Here is a 22,553-nt window from a genome sequence, read left to right on the forward strand (position 1 = left end):
GCTTTTTTACTTATTTTTTTTACCAGGTTCTGCAGCCCAGATCCCAGCCTTCTACATGGACACCAGCCACCTGTTCAGCACGCCTCACCCCCGTCTGGCCCAGCAGCAGGGCTTTCAGCCAGGGCTCTCTCAGGTACGACGGACTTCCTGCCTGTCTGCGCTGTGCTGTGCCCATGAGGCAAGGCAGCTTCTTAGCAGCTCTCTTCATAACCCCTTCCCTTGTTGCTCACTGAAGTCCTCCATTCAGCTCAAGAGAATCATGTTTTAATTAAAAATAGCCAAAAGACTGATTTAAGGTGGGATTTCCAAATCGTATTAATTGCTACACCAGTGCGTCCAGGGGATTGGGATGGTGTAGTATACCCAGTATTGATTCTTTGTCTTCCCCATTTTCTATCAATAATTACAACTTTGCTGCTTTATAGGGATTCTGCAGCATCCTTATAGATGATTTGACCATAAGTTTCCCTGCTGTGATACATCGCTTTGCTTAAAGCGAGTCACAAGATAATTCAAGATGGAACTAGTACATTCAAGTACAGAGAAGATTGGGGCACTGCTTTTATTTACCCATTTCTTTAAGTTTATAAACCCTCTTCGTTTTGATGTGCGCTCTTTCTCTAAGGTTTGTGCTGCTTAAAATGGTGACAAAGCAACCCATCAGTGATATCAGGAGAAATTTGATTCTTATTTTGTAACATTGTTTTTTAAAATATGCCAACTTTCCAAAGGAAGATACAGAAATGAGTTATTTTGCCCATGTTCCCTATAAAAGACTAGTTTTCCAGAGCAAAGCTAGTTAACGGTTTATCCTAGCATCTGTCCTGCACTTTCACGTTCAGCATGGTTCATTGTGAGATTGTTCTTAGTAAGCAGTCAGTGGGTTGGAGTAGGATGGATCTGATATTCAGTGCTTTCTTTGAATCTAGAAGTCATATCTATACACTTCTAGTCATTTTTGGGAAGGGGGATGTACGTTTGGGGGTGCTCATGCGTTGGCCTTGTTGACCCTGTGCTCTTCCCACTTGCTTGTATGGATGGTTCTCTTTAGGGCCGGTCTTCACGGCTTGACTTTCCCTTACAGCCAACTGCAGTGCAGCAGATCCCCATCCCCATCTACGCCCCCCTGCAGGGGCAGCACCAGCCGCAGATGGGCCTGGGCACTGGCCCGCCTGTCTCCCAGCCCCAGGACCTCTTCAGCTCTGCTCTGCAGCCTTACAGGTGATGCTCCTCCTGACTGTCTCTCTTGCACAGCTCGCCTGCTCACTTGCCCAGTCGCACAGATCCTGTTTAACCTGTCAGCATGTGCAGCTGTTTGTGCATGTGCTGTGCAATTGTAAATTCCTGTTACATCTAGTTTCTTTTGCAGAACTGTTTAGAATCAATTTTTTTTGTGAAATAAACCGGGCTCTTGTTTGGTTCCCTGTCTCGGTCAGGTCCCAGCAGGCGTTCATGCAGAACAACTTGTCGCAGCCCTCGCCCATGATGCTGTCGGGCACTGCGCTGCACAGCTACCCTGGCGTCCAGCCGCCTGACCTGGGCAAGCCCCAGTCCGGCCTGGCCTTCCAGCAGACCTCAAGCACCCAGCACATCCCCATCCTCTTTGAACCCCAGCTCAACCAGCCGTCTGGCCTGGGGGGCTCGCAGCTCATTGACACGCACCTCTTGCAGGTGAGTTAAGGGCAACTTGATGAAACGTATAAAAACCCATTCAAGAAGCCTGGGGGGATTTTGAGACACTCGAGTCAAAATAAACTGTCAACCCACAGTGCACAAAGAATTCCAGGCAAGTAGTAGACGCAATAAATATGTAATAGTATTTTAAACGTTATCACTAGGTCAGTAACCATGTACATTCATGAGATTTTTTTATCTAAAGTTTGTGGCGTCTTCAGAAAAGTCTTTGAGCCCTCTTGTGACTGTGGAGCCCCTTGTAGTCCATCAGAATGTCTCTGTGTTCCTGTTGTACTGGCCACCACTGGCCTTGGGGCATGCATAAGCAAGAGCAAAGCAAGAATCTTTAACGAAGAGCCATAAGAGTAAATAATAAAGGCCCAAGACGCAATGGCAGATTGCTTATGAATCTACTTAGAATCAGGTTTAAATATTTTCTTTACCCATTACAGAAAACCAAGTGTAAAGTGCTTATGCTTCTAAACCAATACTTAAAGCATGAATGGACCCATTATTTAGCATTGTGGACTTCCTAAGTGGGGAAACGGGTCCCTGCAGTCTCAGCCTTGCACTTGGCATTGCAAGTTGAGCCTGGGCTAAAGCTGCCGAAAATCAGAAAAATGTTTTTGTTTGGAAAGCCGCTGGGAGATGGGCTTGGCATCACCAAGGTTTCATCTTATTCTGACAGGTTGCAGAATTTGATTTCCTGGAACAATAGAAGGAACACAAGTACTTTGTCGACTGTCTTAAATACAAGGATCAGCTAAAGCAGTGATGAAATATATTATTTATTGCACTTTCTATTGCCAATCAAAATTGACAGTTACAAGTAAAGGCTCCTTTGCATAATCCAGGGGGTATATTATGGAGACTCATTGCATAGTAAAGTCTGTGCAGCAACCCTTTGAATTCAGTATTTTTTTTCTGCCCGATGCGCTCTGACTGAAAATGAATCTGTCGGTGTTGTTTTGGCAGGCGCGGCAGGGACTGAGCCAGCCCTCGAACCTGTACTCGGGGCAGGTGCAGCAGCCTGGCCAAAGCAGCTATTACAGCTCCACACAGTCGCCCAGCTCTGCCCTGCAGCAGGTAAACGTACCCACACACACTCACTCCGCCCAGAGCACCTATTACAGCACCCGGCAGTTCCCCAGCGCTCCTGCAGTCCAGCAGGTAAACCCACACGCCCGTACTCTCGTACAGCTGTGCACTACCTCACTTCCACACGCGCACATGTCATGATACAAGGAAGCAGTAGCCTTGCAACAACACATGCATGCACATGAACATCTTCCTGACCGTAAAAGGAGCATCTACACTCCATCAAGACAGACACGGGGATGGACAGGATCTCCCCTCTTCAAGCCAGAAATATTTCCAAGCTCCGCTCGCGCAGTACCAGCTTGCTGTCGGCAAAGTAACAGGATGATCGAGTTTTCCCTCGCTTTCCTGCCAGGTAACGGTCCCTCTCCCGGGCTCCCAGCTCTCTTTGCCCAATTTTGGTTCGACTGGGGGGCATCAGCCCCTGATTGCTCTGCCTCAGTCCTTGCCGCCGACACCCCCGCAAGCGCAGGCCCCCAGCATGAGCCGCCAGCCGCCTGTCAGCCAGCCTTTCCGTGGGCTCGTGGGGCAGAGTGGACACAGCATGATGCAGCCCTCCAGTAAGGTCAGTTGCGAGCTGATACACAGATTGCTCGAATGTCTGCACTCGGGTTTCTTCCTCCGTTGACTCGCCCACCCAGCCATGGCAAAGCCGTTTTTTTTAACGCCCAGGCTCACAGCTTCCAGTCGTGTCGGGGAGTCCTCCTTTAAGGGAATGAGGCTGGGCAGTCGTGCCCTTGCTTCTCTCCCACACACCAACGCCATTCAGCATTTGACATGCTGGAGCGTCCGTGCCGAACCTGGGGGAGTGAGTCATTTCTCATGGACATCACTGCGAGCCTGCATGAGGAGGTCACTGGAGTGTCCGTGACGTCGAGAGCACCCTGCTCAGCTATTCTCAGCCCACCTCCAGCTGCAGAATCAGTTGGGCAGTGACGTAATATGACCCAGGCTCAATCTAGTGACTTCTGAGCTGTAGAGTCCCTTTACTGATGGAGTCACTGCAAAGCCAAATCAAGCTTTTTTTTTTTATCGTTTTCCAGCTGGCTAAACTGAAGCTTGTTCTTACAGTTCCTGATAAACTGCCTAATGTCTAGGCGACCTAGTAAAGCATGAGTTGATGCGTGTCGTTTAACCAGAATTCATAGCAGCATCAATCAGGTGTTGCTTACCTTTGCTGTGCTCGCCTTGTGACCTGTGTCCGATTACTGCGTGTGTAAAGCAGGGGTTTCCAGATAGTCTTTAAAACAATTGACCTCTTTAACTATAAACGAATCGACAGGCGGTTTGTTCAGTTAAATAATTTAAAGCTATGACTTTGGATTAAAAAATCAGAATATTGCTTAGCTTTCAAGGACCAGTGTTTTTCAGTCTTTCTTTCTCAACTGATGAGTTGCTTAAACAATCATAAATAATGGGTGATCTCCGGTGACCTGTACGAACGACTGGACTGGGGATCTCTGGAGTGAGCATATAATAGGTTCTGTCTAATTACAAATATCTTTTAGATATTGGATGTTTTTCTTTTTGTACAGTCAGTTGAATCTGCTCCTGTGTGTGTGTGTGTAAGCTGAGCATCTTGAATTACAAAGTGAAAATCTTTAGATTGTGGGGCTTCTGCATTAGCAGTGCGCTGGAACTGACATGTGCGGCGACTCTCTCTGCAGATGTGCGAGGTAGATCTGAAGCTGTTTGGCAGTGGGATGGATGTGAAGCCGGGGACTCCCCCAGTCAGTGCTCGGAGCACCACCCCCACCTCCAGCCCCTTCAGGTACATCGTCCTCCCCAGCATACGCATGCTGTTCCTCCTGCCGCTCTGTCCTCAGCCCCGGCGTCCTGTCCCCTGTCCATCACTCGCCCTTCCTCTTCCTGCATCGTCTTCCCCCCATGCCGCTTCGCCAACCCAGTCCTGCTCCCAGTTCCTCCTCCGCTGACCAGGAATGTTGTGTTGTGGCTCGCAGGGCCAGCTCCACCAGTCCCAACAGCCAGTCCAGCAAAATGAACAACATTGTTTACCAGAAGCAGTTCCAGTCGGGCTCGGGGGGTGTGCGAATGCCCCAGCACTTCCCAGCGCAGTTCACGCCACAGGTGAGGACTTCGCTGCTACACTGTCTCTTGGTCACGCACCTGGATATGTTGCTCATCCAAGTGGGTTTGCCCACCACCTTCTCGCAAGCTAGTCACTTAACCATGTCTGCTCATTTTTCTCCTGAATAACATTCTATTTGTTTTGTACATTTGTTTAAGTTCCTAATTTATCATATCTGACTTCAAATGCAGAAATACCTGGGTACATATAACACCACCACCATTTTTTTTTACTGAAACCAACTAATCTGAGAGAATATCTTGGTCTTTGCATACTTGGGCAAAAGGTTTATATCAGTAGGTAGGGTGTGGTCACACATGTTTCGTGGGGAGAGGGTGATTGGTCTGGTTGAAATTTGTGATCCAAATCCAGCACGTGAATAAAACATTGGCAGTGAGGATTGCAATACGGAATCCTCAGGGATTGCAACTGTATCGATGTGCGGAAGACAAGATGGTAAATCCTGTGGACTTATAAAATAATGCCAGGCATTTTATTTCAACGCTTTACCTCTTGATAGCAGTTTGTTCAGTGGTGTAGGTTTTTTCACAGTGACTTTTATGGAACATGCACAGAACTAAAGCAGTCTACCCACTGCTAGAATGCAATGGACAGCAGGAGGTAGGCTTAGATAACTGAAATAGGACTGTTACAGAATACACCACCAAAGGTGCTGTCTGAAGATTATGGAGTCTGTTCACTCGTTTGTGGTGGCAGTGGGGATCAAACCGTCCTGGCAAGATGCAGGCACCTAAGCCAAACCTTGATGAAGCTTTTTTTTAAAAAAAAGGCAACCAATACCAAGAAACTCCCTGCTAAACAAGCAGATCACAGAGCACAGAGCACTGAGCACTACATATTTCAATGGAGCTTTAAGAGTAGGGTTTCTGTGTAGTGTGTGTGAAGGTAGAGTATTCAATGGTCAGAAACAACAATTGGAATCAAATAGCAGTTGCGTCATAATCAGCATGATAGGCAAGGGTCCTCTTAATCTTGTGGGATGCATACATTATTTGCTCAGAAAAGCTAAACCATGTCACCACTGCTGGTGTAACGTGATTTTTTCATTATAAATACAAATCTTGTCTAAAATTTACATGGAGTCAGTGTTCATAGAATCTGACACTTTGCGGAGAACGGTTTAATAGTGAAATGCAGATTCTGATGGGCAGGGTGAGAGTTGTTGGGTGTGTGCGGTTAGAGACGTGTACAGAAGTCTTCTGTATTGCGGATATTACACAGTTTACATTTTGCGTCTCTCCTTTCCCCAGATGCTGTCTCAGCCCAGCCTGGTTTCTCCATTGGTGCGGCCCCCCCACCACGGCAGCTCCTTTCCTGGGGGAGTGCAGAGGACGCCCATGGGCACTCCCATGTCCCCCTCCCTGAATGCCGGACTCATGCCGCACCCCCGGCCTCAGCACGCTCCCCGTGGCCCCCCTGGGCCTCCGCTGGCCCCCCGGGGAACGCAGGCTGCGCTCAAAGCGGAGCAGGACCTCAAGGTGAGTGGCGACAAGCCGAGGGCCACAATGGTGATGAGGTACCACACCTTGGAGTCGGGGCGTGGTTTACTAAAGCTCGCGCACATGAGCTCCAGCACGTGGAACTGATAGTCACAAAGACCATCGTTAAAGTGCTGCTTGATTGTCTCTGCTCGAGTCTATGGGCAACTACTGTGAAGAAAGTTCTCCCTTTAAGATTAGCAGTTTGACTCAATCTTAAATGAGATGGGAAAAGTGATTTACGAGTGGTATCCTTTCTTCTGCCTCTTCCACCTCTTCTCCGCTTTCCTCCCCGATTCCTCTCCCTCGCTGGGCCCGTCTCTCTCCTCCTCTCCCCCCAGGCCAAGCAGCGCGCCGAGGTGCTTCAGTCCACACACAAGTTCTTCTCCGAGCAGCAGCAGCAGCAGCAGCTCAAGCCCTCCGGGAGCAAGCCGGCGCGCGGGGAGGGCGGCGGGGGCCAGCCGGTCGACGGAGGAGCGGCGGTACCCCAGGGGAGCGCCCCCGAGCGCTCGGAGGGCGACAAGGGCCCCAGCCAGGCCCCGGCCCTCTCCATGTCGGGGTCCAAGCCCGTCCGCACCGGCCCCATCAAACCCCAGTCCATCAAACCCGAGGAGACCAAATAACCAGCTGTGTGTCCATCTGCCTCTCTCTCTCTCACAGGCTCGGGAGGATGAGCCAAGACTCGCTCGGAGAGCCGTGATCAGGCCCTCGCTCTGACTTGTTCCCCCCTGGGCTCCCGGCTATCCTGGAGTTTGTCAGGGAGAGGGGATGGGGAGGGGAGGCGGCAGGGGGTCGGGAGATGGCCTCCTGCCTCACAGAAAGATGGGGGTGCCGCTTACGGGCACTTTCAGTAGCCTTCCTCTCTCTCTCTCTCCCTCCCTCTCCGCCCTTCCCTGGAGAGCCTTGGAGAAGAGTGGGGTGCTGTTTCCCTACGTTCTGTGTCGAGATGGTGCCCTCTACGCCGCCGCACGGCGGGAGAGATGCCACTGCATTGGTATCTGTACAGCAATGACGAGAGAAAATTGCTGCTGAGTTTGATATTTTTTTATATATATATCATTTTTTCATGTTTTATTTTTGTTTTCCGGGTAGCCTTGAGTATCTGAGGGGTGGGCAGTTTTTTTTCCAAGAATCTAATTTCTTTTAGTCAAATAGTGAAATTTTAGGAAGTGAAAGTTTATCCCCCCCCTGAAGCAATGAATCTGAGACGTGTGAACTAACGTTGTGAATGACGAGCGGTGTAGCGCCACCTGTAGGGGCCAGGCAACGGCAGCCAGAAGGGGGCGCCACATACTCCTTTGTCACTGAACGGTTAAACTCCGCTTTGGCTTGAAATCGGGCTTTTTAAAAATGTTTTTGGGAAATTGAACTTGAGGTGCTACTGCTGTTATTGAAGCCAGTTGCCATTCTGCCTTTTCTGTTTTTATTTTTTTTTTCTCTAATGCAGTTTTGACTGAAAGACGCGATCAGTGTGTGTTCCAAAGTGAATAATGGGCTAGAAAACAAATCTTGAAAGAGGTAGAGCTGAAGGGGTGAGCCAGCTCAGCTGTGGGAGCTGCGTTAAACAGGGTTTGTTAATGCCAGGGTGCCTAGCACTCCCTTATCGGGGGAAACATGTAGCTTTACACCCAGGGAGCAGGTGGAGAGACGAGGGGAGGGGGCTGAAACTGCTGTTGATCCTCCATTCAGAGGAGAGCATGGGTGAGCAAGAAGAGGCTGGACTTCCACGCAAAACCATTTGATCCTAAAGCCAATCTCCTACACTGGTCCACTTGCCCGAGACACCAGGGGATTGCATTGTGAATTGCTGCTTAACGCTAGATTACGACACTTAAGTTGTTCGACTGGTCTTACTGTGTGTGGCAAAAAAAGGTACTAATGTTTCTAATCTAATGCGAACTTCCTCCTCCTCTAGGCAGATTCTCTGTTGTCTTTAGCTTGTCCCTCCGAACACTTATCTGCGTATCTCATAGCTGCTATAGTCTACCTTCCTCTCGCAGAGCCACCTTGCAAGATCTCAGCTCCATCTGCTCCTTAACATGCGAGCTCGCAGCAGGAGGTGCTTGGTATCTGGAGGGAGTGAAACCCAGCAGAAGCTGGTACATGTGGTTGTGCTTGTGCATTTATTTCCCCCCCTTCCTGTTTCCTGAACTCGTGTCTACGTTTGAATAACGTCCTGCTGCTGAAATTGAATCGTTTAAACAACACGCCAGTACGGAGGAGGGGGACATTACGCTTAATCTTGGCGAAGCACCCAAAGCATGGCAGTTCACTCCGACCACTGTCGCCTCTGAAGCCGCACGAGGTGACAGCCGAGAGGAGGTGCAGGGGGCTCCCGGCTTTTGCCGAGATACGCTGGAGAAAGGACACCCCGCGTTGCTCGGAGACTGAGCTAGAGGCCCCGCAGCCTTGCATTCCCCATCGCTCTCCATCACCTTAACACTGCTGTCCGTTCCCTTCCACTTCCTTCCTGTCCGGCCTGCAGCTGCGTCTGCGGTGCCCAACTGGCAGATCTGTCTACTGTGTGCGCCAGGGTGGCATTGTACAGACCCCGGCAGCCCTGTGGGATTAGACATTGTTCTGGGGAGGGAGGGAGACTGTTTTTGTTTCACTTGTACAGGGGTTAATCGCTGTATTAAATATGTACGGTCTTATTTACATTGGTTTGGTTACGGAAACTAATAAAATAATATGCTGTAAAACGGTTTGATAGCAGGTTGTTTATTATGTACTCTCTCAAGCTGTGCTCTAGTTGTACATGAGTGGAGCTGTCAATCAAATCTGCAGAAAAGTGTTCAAACTCGACATAGGCCTCTCTTTAATAATAATAATAAACTTTATTTTATATAGCGCCTTTAAAGGTGGCTTCTCAAAGTGCTTTACAGGATGACAAGAACAATAAATAAGAAGAATACACAAGATAAAGCACAATTACAATATATAGAGGAGACCGTGGATGGTGGTACTAAGAAAAGCAGAGGGGTGAAGAATGGAACCAGTTCAGTAAAGGCTTTTCTGAAGAAGAGGGTTTTGAGTCTGGATTTGAGAGAGGGTGACTCTGATATCCTTGGGCAGAGAGTTCCAGAGCTTGGGGGCAGAACAGGAGAAGGCCCCGTCACCCATACAATGTAGACGGGCTTGGGGGACAGTAAGGAGAGCAGAATTAGAAGAGCGAAGGTTGCGAGGTGGGGAGTAGGGCGATGATAGCTCAGACAGGTACTGAGGTGCCAAGCCATGCAGAGCCTTATAGGTGAGCAAGAGGATTTTAAAGTCCACATGGGATTTGACCAGAAGCCAGTGCAAGGACTCCAGGACAGGAGTAATGTGTAGTAGAGTTGTCTCTACAACTCTTAAGTAGTTGTAAAGGAGGAAACATGCAAGTTTTTCCTCTGCGTTATTAAATCATTGATCTTTCCAACAAAAGTATGATGCTTGTAAGCAAAAGCTTTGTCATTCCGGAGATCTCGGTTTTGTGAAAAACCTGAAAAGCTTGTGATCCAGAGAGGGGGTAAAGAAGCAACCAGTGCAAAAAGGCAGAAAATCCTAAGCTAAAGAAAATGTCCTTTCTGAGTTCACCACTAGAGGGAGGCCTCATCCTAGGATTCTCTGTGTTGGGTAAGACTACAAAACATTTACAGCGGGAGTGACAGAGAAGGTTGGCGTTTCATATAATGGGTGCCAAAGTGTGTTGTGGAAAATGGGCAGTTCCACGGTGTTGGGGGAAGCTTCTCCTTTTTGTGTCGTTTTGCCTCGGTTATGCTCAGTGTCGGCCTCTCTCTGTGAAGGAATGTATTTGACTCTCTTGGGCATGTGAAACCTTTTTACTATCTGTTTGAGTACTGGTCTGCAGTTGAGAGTAAAGGGTTGATTGACCCAGTCCTTTTAATCACACAGTTGAATTGTGAGCTTAAAGAAAGTAGAATCGGAGAACCTGACTGGAAACAGCTGTACACTGCTGGAATTAACCAGTAAAGGGGCTTACTCAGAATAAGTGAGCTTGGATATATTATTTATTGGCACACAAAAGTGAGACTGTAGGTGTGCCAGACACCCGTATCAGAGGAGAAACAGGTTGCTCTTTCAGTCTGCTGTGCTGTGTGGTGAGCAGTCAAGGTGGAGTCTATTAAGGAGTTGCCCGGACCCCTGGGTCAGGTGTCACAGTGACAACTAATTGCAATCCTGTTGGTTAACCTTTGCCAATCCTGATTCAGGAGTGCATAAAGAAAAATGTGCAAGTACAAACATAAAAGAACAGTCCTAGACTGCTGGCAGTCCTTGGGATTGTCTAGAATAAAACAAGTATGCAACGAGGGATTGGATGAGTATGCATACTCTTTATTTTTCCTTTTACAGCATATAAATCTATACATAATTCAGTATTAAATTAAGACACGCAGGAAAAAGCAAGTCTTGATACCGCCTTGTAGAACGGGTGTCAACACTAGTGGAGTTGCTCCTGTCAGCAGTGGTGGGGGCAGAGTTTGAAGGAGAAGGATTGTGAGTGACCAGGAGGATTGTCAGCACTGCTTGGCTGAAGTGAGCAGTAGTTGGTTAAAAAAAAACACAAGTTTAACCTTTACGGTTTGCTTGAGTTTCATGGTGTTATTCAGAGCAGCTTAACACATTTAAGTCAGTTCAAGGAAAAATTATCTTCAAATACTAATTGAAGTGTTTTCTTGCAAGCAGCTGTACATCGTTTATAGATTCAGTGCATTGCTTCACATGAGCAAATAGTTTTTGAAATCACGCTCCACACTTGGCAGCACAGACTGATCAGGACAGATTTGACAATGAGGCTGCTAGCAAGATACTATCATTGTGAATAGCGAGATTCTGCAAACTTGAATAATAGGATGTATCATGTTTAGTTGTCAAAAAACCTATGGATGATGCATGTATATATCCACTTGTCCAGGTGTACATATTATTTGTACTTCCTGAAGCCAAATGGACTGTGTGTTGGGGGGGACTGACCATTTTTTACACTGAGTTAGACTGCAAGGCTACTGTCCTGTTAAATTTGTCTGATTAGAAGAGTCTTGTATCTGACAGCCATTTGTCAGTTCCAAGCATTCATGCAGTTAACTCGCTACGCCTCGCCGTTTTTTTTAAACCCGGACCCCTTTCCTCTCTCTTTCTTCCCCCACCCCATCCCATCAAAGTATGCTAAACACTCACACAACAGACAAACGAACATCATAGAAAAATAATTAATCTGAAATGCACGGCCTGCGAGCATGGCCCATCTCCCACTCGTCACCTGCTCCTGCTCTTTCTCGAAACCAATGGCCCTCATCTCGGCTGGCAGTCTGGTCATCGCTGCCAGTTTCTCTGACCCTGCTTGTGCCATGGAGATGGGAAGAGTTGATAAATCTGGTAGTAATCTGATAAAGCCTGTCCAGGGAGGGCGAGAGCAGCTCGGAGTCTGTAATGGAGGCTCTGAACTAGAAATCTGCAGATGGAGGAGATGCCTGAAGGTGGGAGGAGTGTGGCGTGGTCTTGTGTGACGTGTGACGGGACGCAAGGTGTGTGTGCATGCGTGGCCATCCCCTGGCATGTGGTTTCTCATGTGGTGTGTCGGATGGCGTACGTTGGAGCATCCCTGTGTGTAGCTCAGTGGCCCTGCCTGCTCTCCAGCCGCACCTCGTAGCTGACCATGTGGAAGTTGTCCCAGGCGTACAGCTTTCTGCTGGTGGGGTTGTAGTCCACCATGCTGTTGTAGCGGTAGCGGTTCCGGAAGGGCACAGCCACGGGCTTGCTCAGGCCGCTCTCTGTGTTGAAGCTGTAGTTGATGGTGGTGTCGGGGGAGGTGTAGCTGTTGATGGTGTAGAGCGTGCCGCAGATCATGAAGGCGTTGGCCACCGACTGCTTGTGGATGTTGGTTTCCCAGCTTCTCTGCACCTGGAAGGGAACAGAAAGAGGTTGATTCAGCCCTCTGGAGCTTCCCTTGTTCCTGTGCAAGACCATGTGGCTTGAAAGCTTCTGCTCTGTGTCAGCAGTTGGCCTTTATCAGGATCGGGACAGTATCTCCTTGCGTGTTAGCTGATGTTCTGCTTGCTGAGCTCACTGGAGATAACCTCGGGGTGAGGTTGGCTACGCACCTCCAGAGTGTTGGGGTCCAGCCGGGAGATGACGATGGCGCCCCTGGCCTTGCTGGTGCTGTATATCGCCCAGAGGCCCTTCTCGTCTGCCGCCAGGTCGATGTCGGTGTAGCCGCCCCAGGAGTAGGGGTACTGGCCGTGGAAGCCGGCGTGCGGCAGCTCGCGGCGCGCAGCCACGCTCTCGGTGGCCAGGTCGTAGCGCAGCAGCGTGCGGCTCCGGCGGCGCTGGTAGTAGAGCGAGCCGCGGTACAGCGCGGCGCCCGTGCTCTCCACCGGCTCCGGCAGCAGCAGCACCTTGGTGGGGAAGCCCCGCGCCAGCTGCTCCTCGTCCTCGTAGCCGAACAGCTGGCGCACCTCGCTGCCCACCGTGTCGACGCGCCACACGGTCTCCGGGCCGTAGGGGGCCACGGGGAAGGGGTCCTTCATCCACACGCCGTACTTGCCCGCGATGCTGTCGGCCTTGCGGTGGGTCTTCGGCTCTCCCACCCAGACGAGCTCGCCGCAGCCTGCGGAGGAAGGCGGGGGGGGAGAAGGAAGTACTGGCGGAACAGGAGGAGGAGGAGGCGGCGGCGTCGGGGCAAACCCATGCACAGCTAGACAGTCTCGTGGCATGAAGAGCATGGGGAGCAAACAGGTTACACAAACCCTTCCAGACGCCCTGGCGAGAGACCGCCCAGGGAAATCAGGAGGGGTATTCACGGTTCTCCAGAAATTCCCAGGATCATGGGGAGGAAGATGTGGAGGAGGGTCTGTGAGCTCCCTACTGCTCTCGTTTCTGATGGAGCAGCTGCTTCAGGAGGGTTTTGGATCTGTGGGGGAGCTGTAGCGTGTGGCTTTGCAGGAACGGCTATCAGCCTAGAATCCCAGTGCACGACAGTACTGGGCCATTGTGGGCTGCTGCACTGCAGCCTGCAGCTTGTATATCTTAATGTAAATGAATATATAGTTCTTTTCCGCTATATTATTTTAAATTAGCATTAGGTGGGGCGTCGATCTTTAAATGTTTAGTCCTAGACTTAATCCTAAACTGATATCAATGGTGTTGCTGTGCACAGGGAGAGTTATTCTGTGGCCCCGCTGCGTGTGGGCAGGGGCTGGCAGCGCCATACCTGTGTCGCCTTCAGCAGGGGCAGGGCCTGGCCCTGAGCCTGCTGGGAGGAGTCGAGACGCAGGCACCTCTGTCACCTCTGCCTTGAATTCCTGGTACCCTGGCACGCTGATGTGCCAGGCGGGGTCTGAAACACAGAGAGAGAGAGACAGTTATACAGAGATGCCCTCACATGCAAGGGGGAGGCAGATTGTGAAACGACGATGGACAAGAGCAGACTGCGTCAGACTAACTACCCCACTTCCCTCGCTGTGATGGAAACGGGCAGAGTTCCAGCTTTCAGGAGGCTGGCTGAAGCCAGAGAGCTGTTTCGGGTGTTTCCTGGAGCAGGAGTGGCCTGTGACTTCTCTGTAGAGATGCTGGCGTGTATAACGGATGTTAGCCTGTGCATGGCAGTGATGCAGCAGTCTGTACAGAGCCGGACTGAAAGAGCTCTTGCCCTGTGTGAATGCAGGGTCCAGTACCTCTCGCCCCACTGGGGGATTCGGATGATCCTGTGGGCTGGGCCACCAGGCTGGACATTAGGTTAGATCCTGTGGAGAGAGAGAGAGGAGAATTGTTACAGATGCAGGGGGAGAAACCAAGTACGGGGCTCATGCAGAGTAACCCCCTCCCAACACTGGCTCCACTGCAATGATGCTCTGATTAAGTCACTGACCCAACTGTGCAAACATAGAACTGCTGACACAGACCTGGAGCCCTTGTGAAAAATATTTAATGCAAATAAATGCTGGAGCTCATCTCGATTGAGAAGATGAGGATGAAGCCCCTCCTTCATGCTGTAGCTCAAGCATGCCTGCTACTCTGGCTGAAAGGCAGGAATGCTCCAAGAGGAAACATACACCTAAGGTGGGGGGGGTGCTGGGTCTCCTACTGAACAGCTTTCCCAGCTGCTTTGGAGACTGGCAGACTGAACCCCCCCCCACCCCCCTCCAATGTAGTGAGCCATTGCAGCTCCCAGGTGGCAATGTTGTCCCGCTTCTCTGAGCCAGACTGGGCTCAAACCCCAGGAGGCAGTGCGAGTGTTCCCACAGCTGGGCGTGTTTACAATGACAGCGCCACCCAGAACTACACGGCGTGCGTGCAGCTGAGGTCAAGGATCTGACACCTGCTAAAAACCACTTGCCCAACAACTGAAGAAAATGCACACGACGAGTTAATGACTAAAATACTTGCATGTGCAGATTTCATTTTTGTAATTTGTCACATGTCTGGCGCTTGTGCACAGAAGCAACATTTGCAAAAGCGCGTTGTTTTGGAAAACATTTCGAGTTGTAGCTGGCCCTAGGTTCTATTAATGTAATTACTGAATGCTTCAGCCTTTTTGAAGTTGGAAATATCAGCCAGGCCTCTGGAGGGAGGGTGCTTTGTCTTGACTCGCAGTCAGTTGGTAACGTTTAGCCGCAGATTAAAGTTTGACACTGACAAATGATGGAGAAATCAGTGATTAAACCCAATTCTTATAAAACTGCAGCTAAGCTCCATGTGCGTGCTCAAGGCGGTCCTGTTCGGGATTGTATCGAACAGGATGGCCACTGGGGCATCTGGAGCAGCGCTGCGGACCTTGATGCTAACCATCTGGCATATGGCCTTTGTTGCCCTGGCAAGTTGTGTTTTCACTTGACAAGGGCCCTGGTATCTATTTCCTGCTTCCTGACCCCTTAAACACAGGACATCCTTGGCCTCTCCCAACCTCTCTGACCTCTTTTACAGCCTTAGTGTCTGGAGCACAGCATGACCTCCCTGGGTTAATGGTTCTATGGACTGATCTCTACCCTCCCCTGCCTTGACCGTCAGCTGCCCATCCTCCTCCCTCTGGCCTGGGAGGGTCTGCGCTCCGTGACTAACAGCTGCATTCTGCCTGAAGGGAAACCCCAGGTCCCTGAAAAGATTACATCCGTTTCATGATGACAGGTTCATGATCTGGGTCTTTTGAACTTCAACGCAATGCAGACGGCATTTCCAATCAATGTTTCAAGATGGCAAACATCCACTATGACTGGATCTGGAGTTATGCACAGTTTACTACTGCATATCCCACTGGAAGTATAAAAGCTCCCTCAGTGCTGGCAGCAGTTTGTCTGAATGAATGAGTTCCAGGATTCTGTTTGCCGCAAGACTGTTTGCAGATCAGTACCGTGGTCTGTCTGTTTCAATCCCACATTGCACTCTGCTCAGCTGCAGCTCTGGCTAAACTCAGCACTGAGCTCTCTGCACTACGCTGGCTCCGTCTGTATCCCAGTCTAACCTGACCGTTAAGCCGCATCCTCATTAGTGCTCTTGTTTCTTGCATTAGAACGGGCGCCGTACTGATACCATGAGGAACTGTAGACAGATATAGGATGAGGCTGGACAATCTTCCAGAATCCATACAGTTTGTGTCCTTCGCATTCCTAATGATCCCCAAAATAACCCCTTTACAACATCTATGAGGTGATAAGAAGAAGATTTATCCAAAACAAGCTCTCCAGAATAATTGGAGGAAATTCAGTTTCTTATTCCTGACATCAGATGTGTGCTGTTCTCTGGCTGCTAGTCCAGCTCCCCTCCCTGGTCATTCTCAATCTGTCACTGTCCTCCGGGACCTAAGATGTGCCCTCCTCAGACCTGCAGAAACCACAGCGGGGAGCTGGAGCTGCGACTGGCCAGGGACGTCAGGGCTGGTCAGCGAGAGGGACTCCAGCAGACCCACCAGCCTTGCCGTAGGGACAATCGGCTCTACCCCGAGTCTCGCATCCGCCAGGCTTGGGTTCGAATCTGCACTTGACTTGCTCAAAGCCATCACGACCACTGCGCCCTTCCACCACCCCCAGACCTGCCAACGCGGACGGGACGCCTATCCTGCCTGTTCAGGGACGACACTTGGCAATGCAGGGCAACAGTCTCGGAACCTTTTTATTAACATCCGAGCGGGCAAGGATCCAGAACATTGCACGTGGTGAGGGAATGACGCCCATGTCCACAGTACGAGACCTCCGAGACAGAGGGGGTGAGTGTGAGCTCTGGGGACGCGAGAGCAGCACCTGCATGAGCTGTCACACTGCCGTCAGTGAAGAGCACAGCCTCTCGCACACGAGAATCACTTTTTCCCCTCTTCCCCTCTATCCCTGCCCGTTTGCCTCTGTGCTGCTTTATTTCCCTTTCTGCCCCGGCTGCTCGACTCTCTCCGTACTCACCGCTGGGGGGTCTCTGGCCGCTGTCCTGCAGCGTGGCGGCCGGGGGGGCGCACTCTCCGGCTCGCAGCTTCTCGTTCTCCCTCCTCAGCGTGTCCAGCGCCCGCTGCAGCTCCTGCACCTGCCTGTCCAGCCTATCCCTGGCTCTCTGCAGCTCCCTCTTCTCCTGCAGCGCCTGGCTGTACGCCGCCTGCAGCCCCCTCTGCCCCTGCTGCTGCTGCCCCCGGGCCCCCTCCTCGCTGCCCCCTGCCCAGCGGCTCGCCAGCGCCTCCAGCAGTGCCAGCCGCGTCTTCAGCCCGTCCAGCTCCTGGCGCTGCGGCGCCGCCTCCTGGCCGGGGAGGGAAGGGCAGGTGCCCTCGGCGGGGCTGGGCACGGTGAAGGTGTAGTGGCAGCGCCCGTTTTGGTCGTTAGCCCTCCGCAGCGTCGCGCTGCTCTGCGCCAGCCCCCCGCCCCACAGCAGGCAGGACAGACACACGGCCACCGGCAGCCACATGCTCGACACAGGGCCCGCCTGCTCTGCCCGTCTCCTGCCCTGCGCCTCTGCCTCGCTCTGCCTCGCTCCCTCTCTCCTCTCTTCCTGCCCTTGTCCTGCTCTTCTTCACCGAGCTTTCTGCAACGTGGGAGCTCGGGTGCGCAGAGATGCGAGGCAGTCACTGAGAGTTCAGCGCCCTGTCTCTGCACCTGACTCCACACTCCTCCCCGTTTCCCCTGCCTCTCTCTGCCTTGTCTCTCTCCCTCTGTGGCGCACTGGAGTTATCCCTGATCTGTCCTGACCTGTCTTAGCTCCAGACACTCTGAGCGCTCGCAGGCAGATCAGGAGATATTTATACATCTGGGAGGGCGGGACGGTGAGGGCGAAGGAGGGAGGCGGGATGCTGTGTTTTGGGATTGCCGAGTGACAAGAACATTCCAGAGCAGTGTTTGGGAGCTCTTAAAGCGACAGTGTTTCTCTCTGTGTATGTTGTGAGGGTTATTGTGTCTGAGTATCCAGTGTCATTTCATGCACATCAGTTCATGCATTTTTGAAGGAAAAAGGGGATGCATCCACACCATACCTTTAACTGTATATTCCTTAGTTATTTTGGTTAAATCAAAATGTTGAAACCTATTCCATTTTTCCTATCGCTAGTTTATAAACTGTACTAGTTGCAGTAATTGCTGAAGATTGATGGATTGCTAATATAATAGCCTAAACAACTCAATTCAATGCATTGCTGTGCATGGTAATATAAGAAAGTACTGACCCAGGTGAATATTGCCCGTCCAGCTAAACGAGCAAACTGCATTAAATGCTAAAGCTCATTACTGGGAACAGTTACCAAGGGTTATATATAGAGAGAAGTAGATTACAATTTGTACTTTTTTGGCTTCTTTGAAGAAATCTAGTAGCAATCATGACATTGTGTATCTGGATAGTTCGAAAACCTTTGACAAGGTTCACCATGAGACTCGTCCTTCAATTAATGGTGCACAGCGCAGATGGACTCCAATCTGGCCCCAAGGTAGGACAGAGAGAAGACATTTCTGGGCTGGACGGGGAATAAAGTGGAGTCCCACAAGGCTCAGTGCTCGGACCACTGCTCTTCCTAAAACTCACACATAAAAATGATGGATGATACAGAGCTTGGTTGAATAACCAACAACCAGCGCAAAAGTAAAAAAAGGCAGACAGAAAGCCTATGTATGTAGCAAGAATTGCAGTATAGAAAAAAAAGTCTTTCTTAAACTGCACTGCTCTAGAGTAACATTTAGAGATCATTTCAGGGCTGGAGGCAAGGCGCTATGAGAACCCTTTTTTCTGTTCTTTGTGTAGATGTCCAAGAGGAGGCTTGACTGAGGTACAGTATGTTTGGGGAGCAGACAAAGGTAGAAACTCGGTAGAAGCAATAAGTAGAAAAACCTTTTTACACACAGTAAGTTACTGACTCATGGAATATGCTTTACGTTGTGGCGACAGACCCAGGGAACTCTCAAGTCATTGCCTGAGGCGGTGACAGAATTGCATTTTTATAGGAAAACGAACACCGATTCTGCCACAGATCTTTTTGTTGTGTTGTGAAAAGTCAGCCCTGAGAACTCAGGCCTTTTGAAATCTGAAAGGCCTTTCTGCCTCAGACAGACAGTTAAACTAAAGAAACACATCATCTACAGCAGATTAACTTGAAATTGATTTCAAACCAAATTAAAACATTTACGTTTCCTTTATTGCATCATGTCTGCGAAGTGAAGAATATTCTCCGATTCCAATTCATTCCCTTCCAGCCCCGTGTTGTGTTGACAGGCTGGGTGTCTTGAATATTCACTCTTGACAGACCCTTAACTATAAATCCAAGGGTGCTGTAAACAAGGTATTGTTTACAGACAGCTTTGCATAAACAGAACCATGTTGTTAAAAGTTTCAGATCGGATTGAATTTTAATGTCAGTAAGATCATAGCCTGATTTACTGTATGTGCTTAATGGGTTGGAAAAGAACTTGGCTGCATGTCGGAGCAGACCTTGTGCTGAGATTAAACGTGTTGATTTTCTTTACCCCCCAAGTGCGTTGCTGATCATTTTTTTATAACAGACCCAAAGCAGGATTTGTTTGAATTTCATCAGAACGAGCTCTAAAATGCTGTACTGTTCGTGACAAAGGCTGTTGTCTTTGTCTTTGATGCAGGTCTGTGGTGGACGAAATGAAGGAAACGCATTCTTTATTGGTATGAAAAATGTTCATCTGTAGGTCCAACACACCTTTTCAATGCCTCTTTTCACGTCTGAAGCTAATTTAACTTGATGGGTACACCAAACAGTGTCTAAGTCTAGTTGTAATGATCTTTTGTTTTTCAATATGGCCCAGAAGATCATTGGCTGCGGTCTCACCGAGATTAAACAGCTCTATGAGGACCGCTGCCGTGGTAGAATTCTGGCCATCACAGAGGACAGTCACCACCCCGGGCATGAGCTCTTCACCCCACTGCCCTCAGGCAAGAGATATAAGAGCATACGGACACTTACCACTAGATTCTTCAATAGCTTCTATCCAAAAGCAGTGAGACTGGCGAACACATTTAGCCATCCCCCTCGGACCTCACCTACACCATCACCATCTACCTCTTTATGATTTCTTATCTATTGCACATCTCCAGTCATTGTTTACACGTCTGTATTGTTTACATTCAAACTGTCTACATGTTTACTTGCACATTGTCTATTGTTTGTTTGTACATTGTCTTGATGCACTGTTTGCACTTTGTCTTGTTTTTTACAATCGAGAGACTTTCTGTAAGTAAGAATTCCATTGTACCAGTACCGGTTACATATGGCAATAAAGTTCAAGTTCAAGTTCAAGTTCAAGTTCAAGTTCAAAATGCAAATGTAGTTCATTCCAAATAGCTACTAGTTCAAATAATCCTAATCTGTTACACGTGTGGAGAAGTGCAGGGGATTACATCACATCACCACTTCCCTTCAGCACCTGCTAACCTGCACTGTGGCATGGCGTGTGCTCAGGGAGGTGTTGCGCTGTGCAGTGGCTGACTGACTAATGTCTCTTGTTGCCTTTTTTTCCCCCAAGCACCAGAGGGATCTTTCGGACTGCTCTGCCCAGAACTGCACAGGAATGTCAGGGCGCCAGTGTTCGGGGACGGGAGCTCTCAGGAATTCTGGAATATGCCCGCCGTGGGGAGCTGGGGATTGGATTTCCAGTTTGGGGAAGGTATGCCCAGAGGGGCAGCTGAAGGAGTGTCCTGTTACTGGGCAGAGAGAGCCAGCTCTTTGGCAGCGTGCTGGAACAGGGGCTGAAGCCTAGCGCCTTTCTCCCCGGAGTCACTCTGACTTGGCCTGTTTCCCTCGTCCACACTTCTCCTCTTCCGACCACGCTGAGCCTGCTGGGACCCATTCTGTTCTTCATCTTCCTCCTCTCTTCAGTTCTGTCCTGTTTTTCTTGAAGTCCTTCAATTCCACTGCTGTGACAAAACTCTTAAGACCTCTTTATGACCTCTTAGGAGGGCATTTTTGATAGTTTGTACTGTTCGTTCAGCAGCATTAAATGAATTCTGCGTGCAGCCCACTGTAGACGCTGCTTGAGCCATTGCTGTCCGTCTTCTCATCACTGATGAACCCGCCGTGTCGCTGGGTGACAGTCCTGGACCCCAGTGGCTCCACTGTGTTTGGAAGTGCTGGACACAGAGAGGGCAGTACATACAGTGACAAATTCAGGTCTCAAGATTCCACTTATTAATAGTACAGGACGTCTCCTCTCTGCACATTCCTGCACTTGGGGTTTGTGTGTATCCCCTCTGGGTAGGGGGACAGTTTAGTACTGCCCCCTTGTGGGAATGAGGAGCTGCGGTCTCTGCCTGCCCAGTGCAGAGCGAGTCAGCTCAAGAGACGCCCACTCCTCGCCTGAGTCTTCATGTTATTTTCTCTTCATCTGTTTTTCTGCATAAAATATCTCCTGGACCCTTACCTTCTTCCTTCCCTGCATTTTCCCTCTGTCTTTGTCTCTCCAACCTCCCCTCTGTCTGCCAGCTCCTTCCTCTTTGTCACCATTTCCCTGAGTGCACTGCTGTGGGTCAGAGCCCAGGTCCTGCAGTAATCACTTTTTGGTCCTGCTTGCCCTCTTGTTCCCTGACACTTGCCTCATAGGCTTGTTTTTGTGGAGCTGTCACTACGGCCTGAGGTAGGACTTACAGTATACCGCTGCTATTATAGTTTTAATGGGCTCTGAGCTCATTAAACAAGTAGTGTAACAAATAGTCTTTATAGGGCCAGCAGAGCAGCAGATGCCTGAAGGGAGGGTGACTTTGTGTGCCCTACAAAGAGTGCAAGGCAGGTCTGTAAACACACGGCTCTGAAGTCACATGCCTTCGGCCTGACTAGAAAGAACATCAACAAAGAATAAAAGGAGGGAGGGAGGCAGAGAGACTGAGAGGGGGGGAACATTCAGTAACGTTAGCAGACTGCTCTCCTCCCTCAGGAATTAGGTAATGGTTGTACACATTCTCACAGAGATCAAAAAGGTGTGCTGTATTTGCCAAGTGTTATGTTTAAAAAAGCGACACCATTTTTACTTCCAGCTGTGTCCACACCCTACGCCGTTCATGGGAATACAGCCAGTCGCCACAAAGCTGGCTCGCAGGCCGAGCTTAGATTTCTGTAACTGGGAAAACACCTGCTTAGCATTATTAAAGCAGAGCAATGTTTTTGTGTACTGGCCACGATCATCCGTCCTTTGCACGCCAAGAAAGATGCAAAACAATGCTTTCATAAAAGCAGCCGGCTACAGCTTGCTGCCCAAAGGGAGCACATAGTCATCACTTGGGCCCATACATCCCAGGCAAAAGATTTCTAAAAGACTGAATCTTCTTCCATTCACTTTGAAAGTGGACCCAGGACCAGGAAGAAAATCAGCTGGAGGACACAGCTGCTGTTTGAGGGAAAGGAAGAGCAAAGCAACTGTGTCACGTCAGTGTCTCACCAAGAAACAGGAGGCGTGTTCCTGAGCCCTAGACATACAGTATACATGTCTGAGCCTGGTGACCGTAGGGCAGCAGTGATCTTCAAGTCCCAAGAAAAGACGGGCAGTGGCCCGCACTAGTCAAAGCACCCAGGAAGGGGCAATTTGGAACAGCCACTCAAAGCTAGCCTGCTGTGTTTGGTAGGGTTCCACTTCCAAGAAGCACAGTCACCCAGTTAACAGTCGAATCAGCTGCTTTACCATGGTACCAGGAGTACGCAGCAAAAACTATGGGATCCCATGGGGATTTATGGCTCTCTTTCACATTTTCATCGGGAAATCCAGACCCACTTCCAGTCTGTCAGATCC

The 22,553-nt window shown here is 49.8% G+C and overlaps 2 protein-coding genes across 16 annotated transcripts in view; one reads left to right on the top strand and one right to left on the bottom strand.

Moving 5' to 3' along the window:
* prrc2c (proline-rich coiled-coil 2C) overlaps window positions 1-9,062 on the top strand; it is a 36,199-nt gene extending 27,137 nt beyond the window's left edge. For 9 of the 15 annotated variants that reach the window (XM_088926934.1, XM_088926935.1, XM_088926936.1 and 6 more), the window contains exons 26-34: window positions 27-133; window positions 1,085-1,221; window positions 1,437-1,671; window positions 2,650-2,844; window positions 3,128-3,337; window positions 4,440-4,543; window positions 4,734-4,860; window positions 6,133-6,360; window positions 6,702-9,062. In XM_088926934.1, coding sequence (XP_088783060.1) covers window positions 27-133; window positions 1,085-1,221; window positions 1,437-1,671; window positions 2,650-2,844; window positions 3,128-3,337; window positions 4,440-4,543; window positions 4,734-4,860; window positions 6,133-6,360; window positions 6,702-6,983 — 1,625 coding nt within the window. In that variant the 3' untranslated portion in view covers window positions 6,984-9,062. The remainder of the gene's footprint in view (window positions 1-26; window positions 134-1,084; window positions 1,222-1,436; window positions 1,672-2,649; window positions 2,845-3,127; window positions 3,338-4,439; window positions 4,544-4,733; window positions 4,861-6,132; window positions 6,361-6,701) is intronic. The other 6 variants (XM_088926949.1, XM_088926947.1, XM_088926948.1 and 3 more) reach the window with 3 other exon arrangements.
* Window positions 9,063-10,674: 1,612 nt separating this feature from the next.
* On the bottom strand, window positions 10,675-17,546 carry myoc (myocilin). The gene is made up of 5 exons (XM_088926950.1): window positions 16,746-17,546; window positions 14,034-14,102; window positions 13,571-13,696; window positions 12,462-12,967; window positions 10,675-12,261 (listed from the first exon to the last, which is right to left on the bottom strand). The coding sequence occupies exons 1-5, from the start codon at window positions 17,233-17,235 to the stop codon at window positions 11,974-11,976; spliced, it is 1,479 nt and encodes a 492-aa protein (XP_088783076.1). The 5' UTR covers window positions 17,236-17,546; the 3' UTR covers window positions 10,675-11,973.
* Window positions 17,547-22,553: the final 5,007 nt, after the last annotated feature.

The sequence above is a fragment of the Atractosteus spatula genome, chromosome 11 (assembly GCF_055471065.1).
Source record: "Atractosteus spatula isolate fAtrSpa1 chromosome 11, fAtrSpa1.hap1, whole genome shotgun sequence".
NCBI classification, from domain to species: domain Eukaryota; kingdom Metazoa; phylum Chordata; class Actinopteri; order Semionotiformes; family Lepisosteidae; genus Atractosteus; species Atractosteus spatula.

What these genes read in the sequence shown, in the direction of transcription:
- myoc (XM_088926950.1), bottom strand. Translation starts at nt 17,235, where the DNA reads ATGTGGCTGCCGGTGGCCGTGTGTCTGTCCTGCCTGCTGTGGGGCGGG. An exon ending in CGGCCAGAGACCCCCCAGCG is followed by an intron (nt 14,103 to 16,745) that starts GTGAGTACGGAG and finishes CTCTCTCCACAG; the next exon opens with GATCTAACCTAATGTCCAGC. An exon ending in TGGACCCCAACACTCTGGAG is followed by an intron (nt 12,262 to 12,461) that starts GTGCGTAGCCAA and finishes GTTCCCTTCCAG; the next exon opens with GTGCAGAGAAGCTGGGAAAC.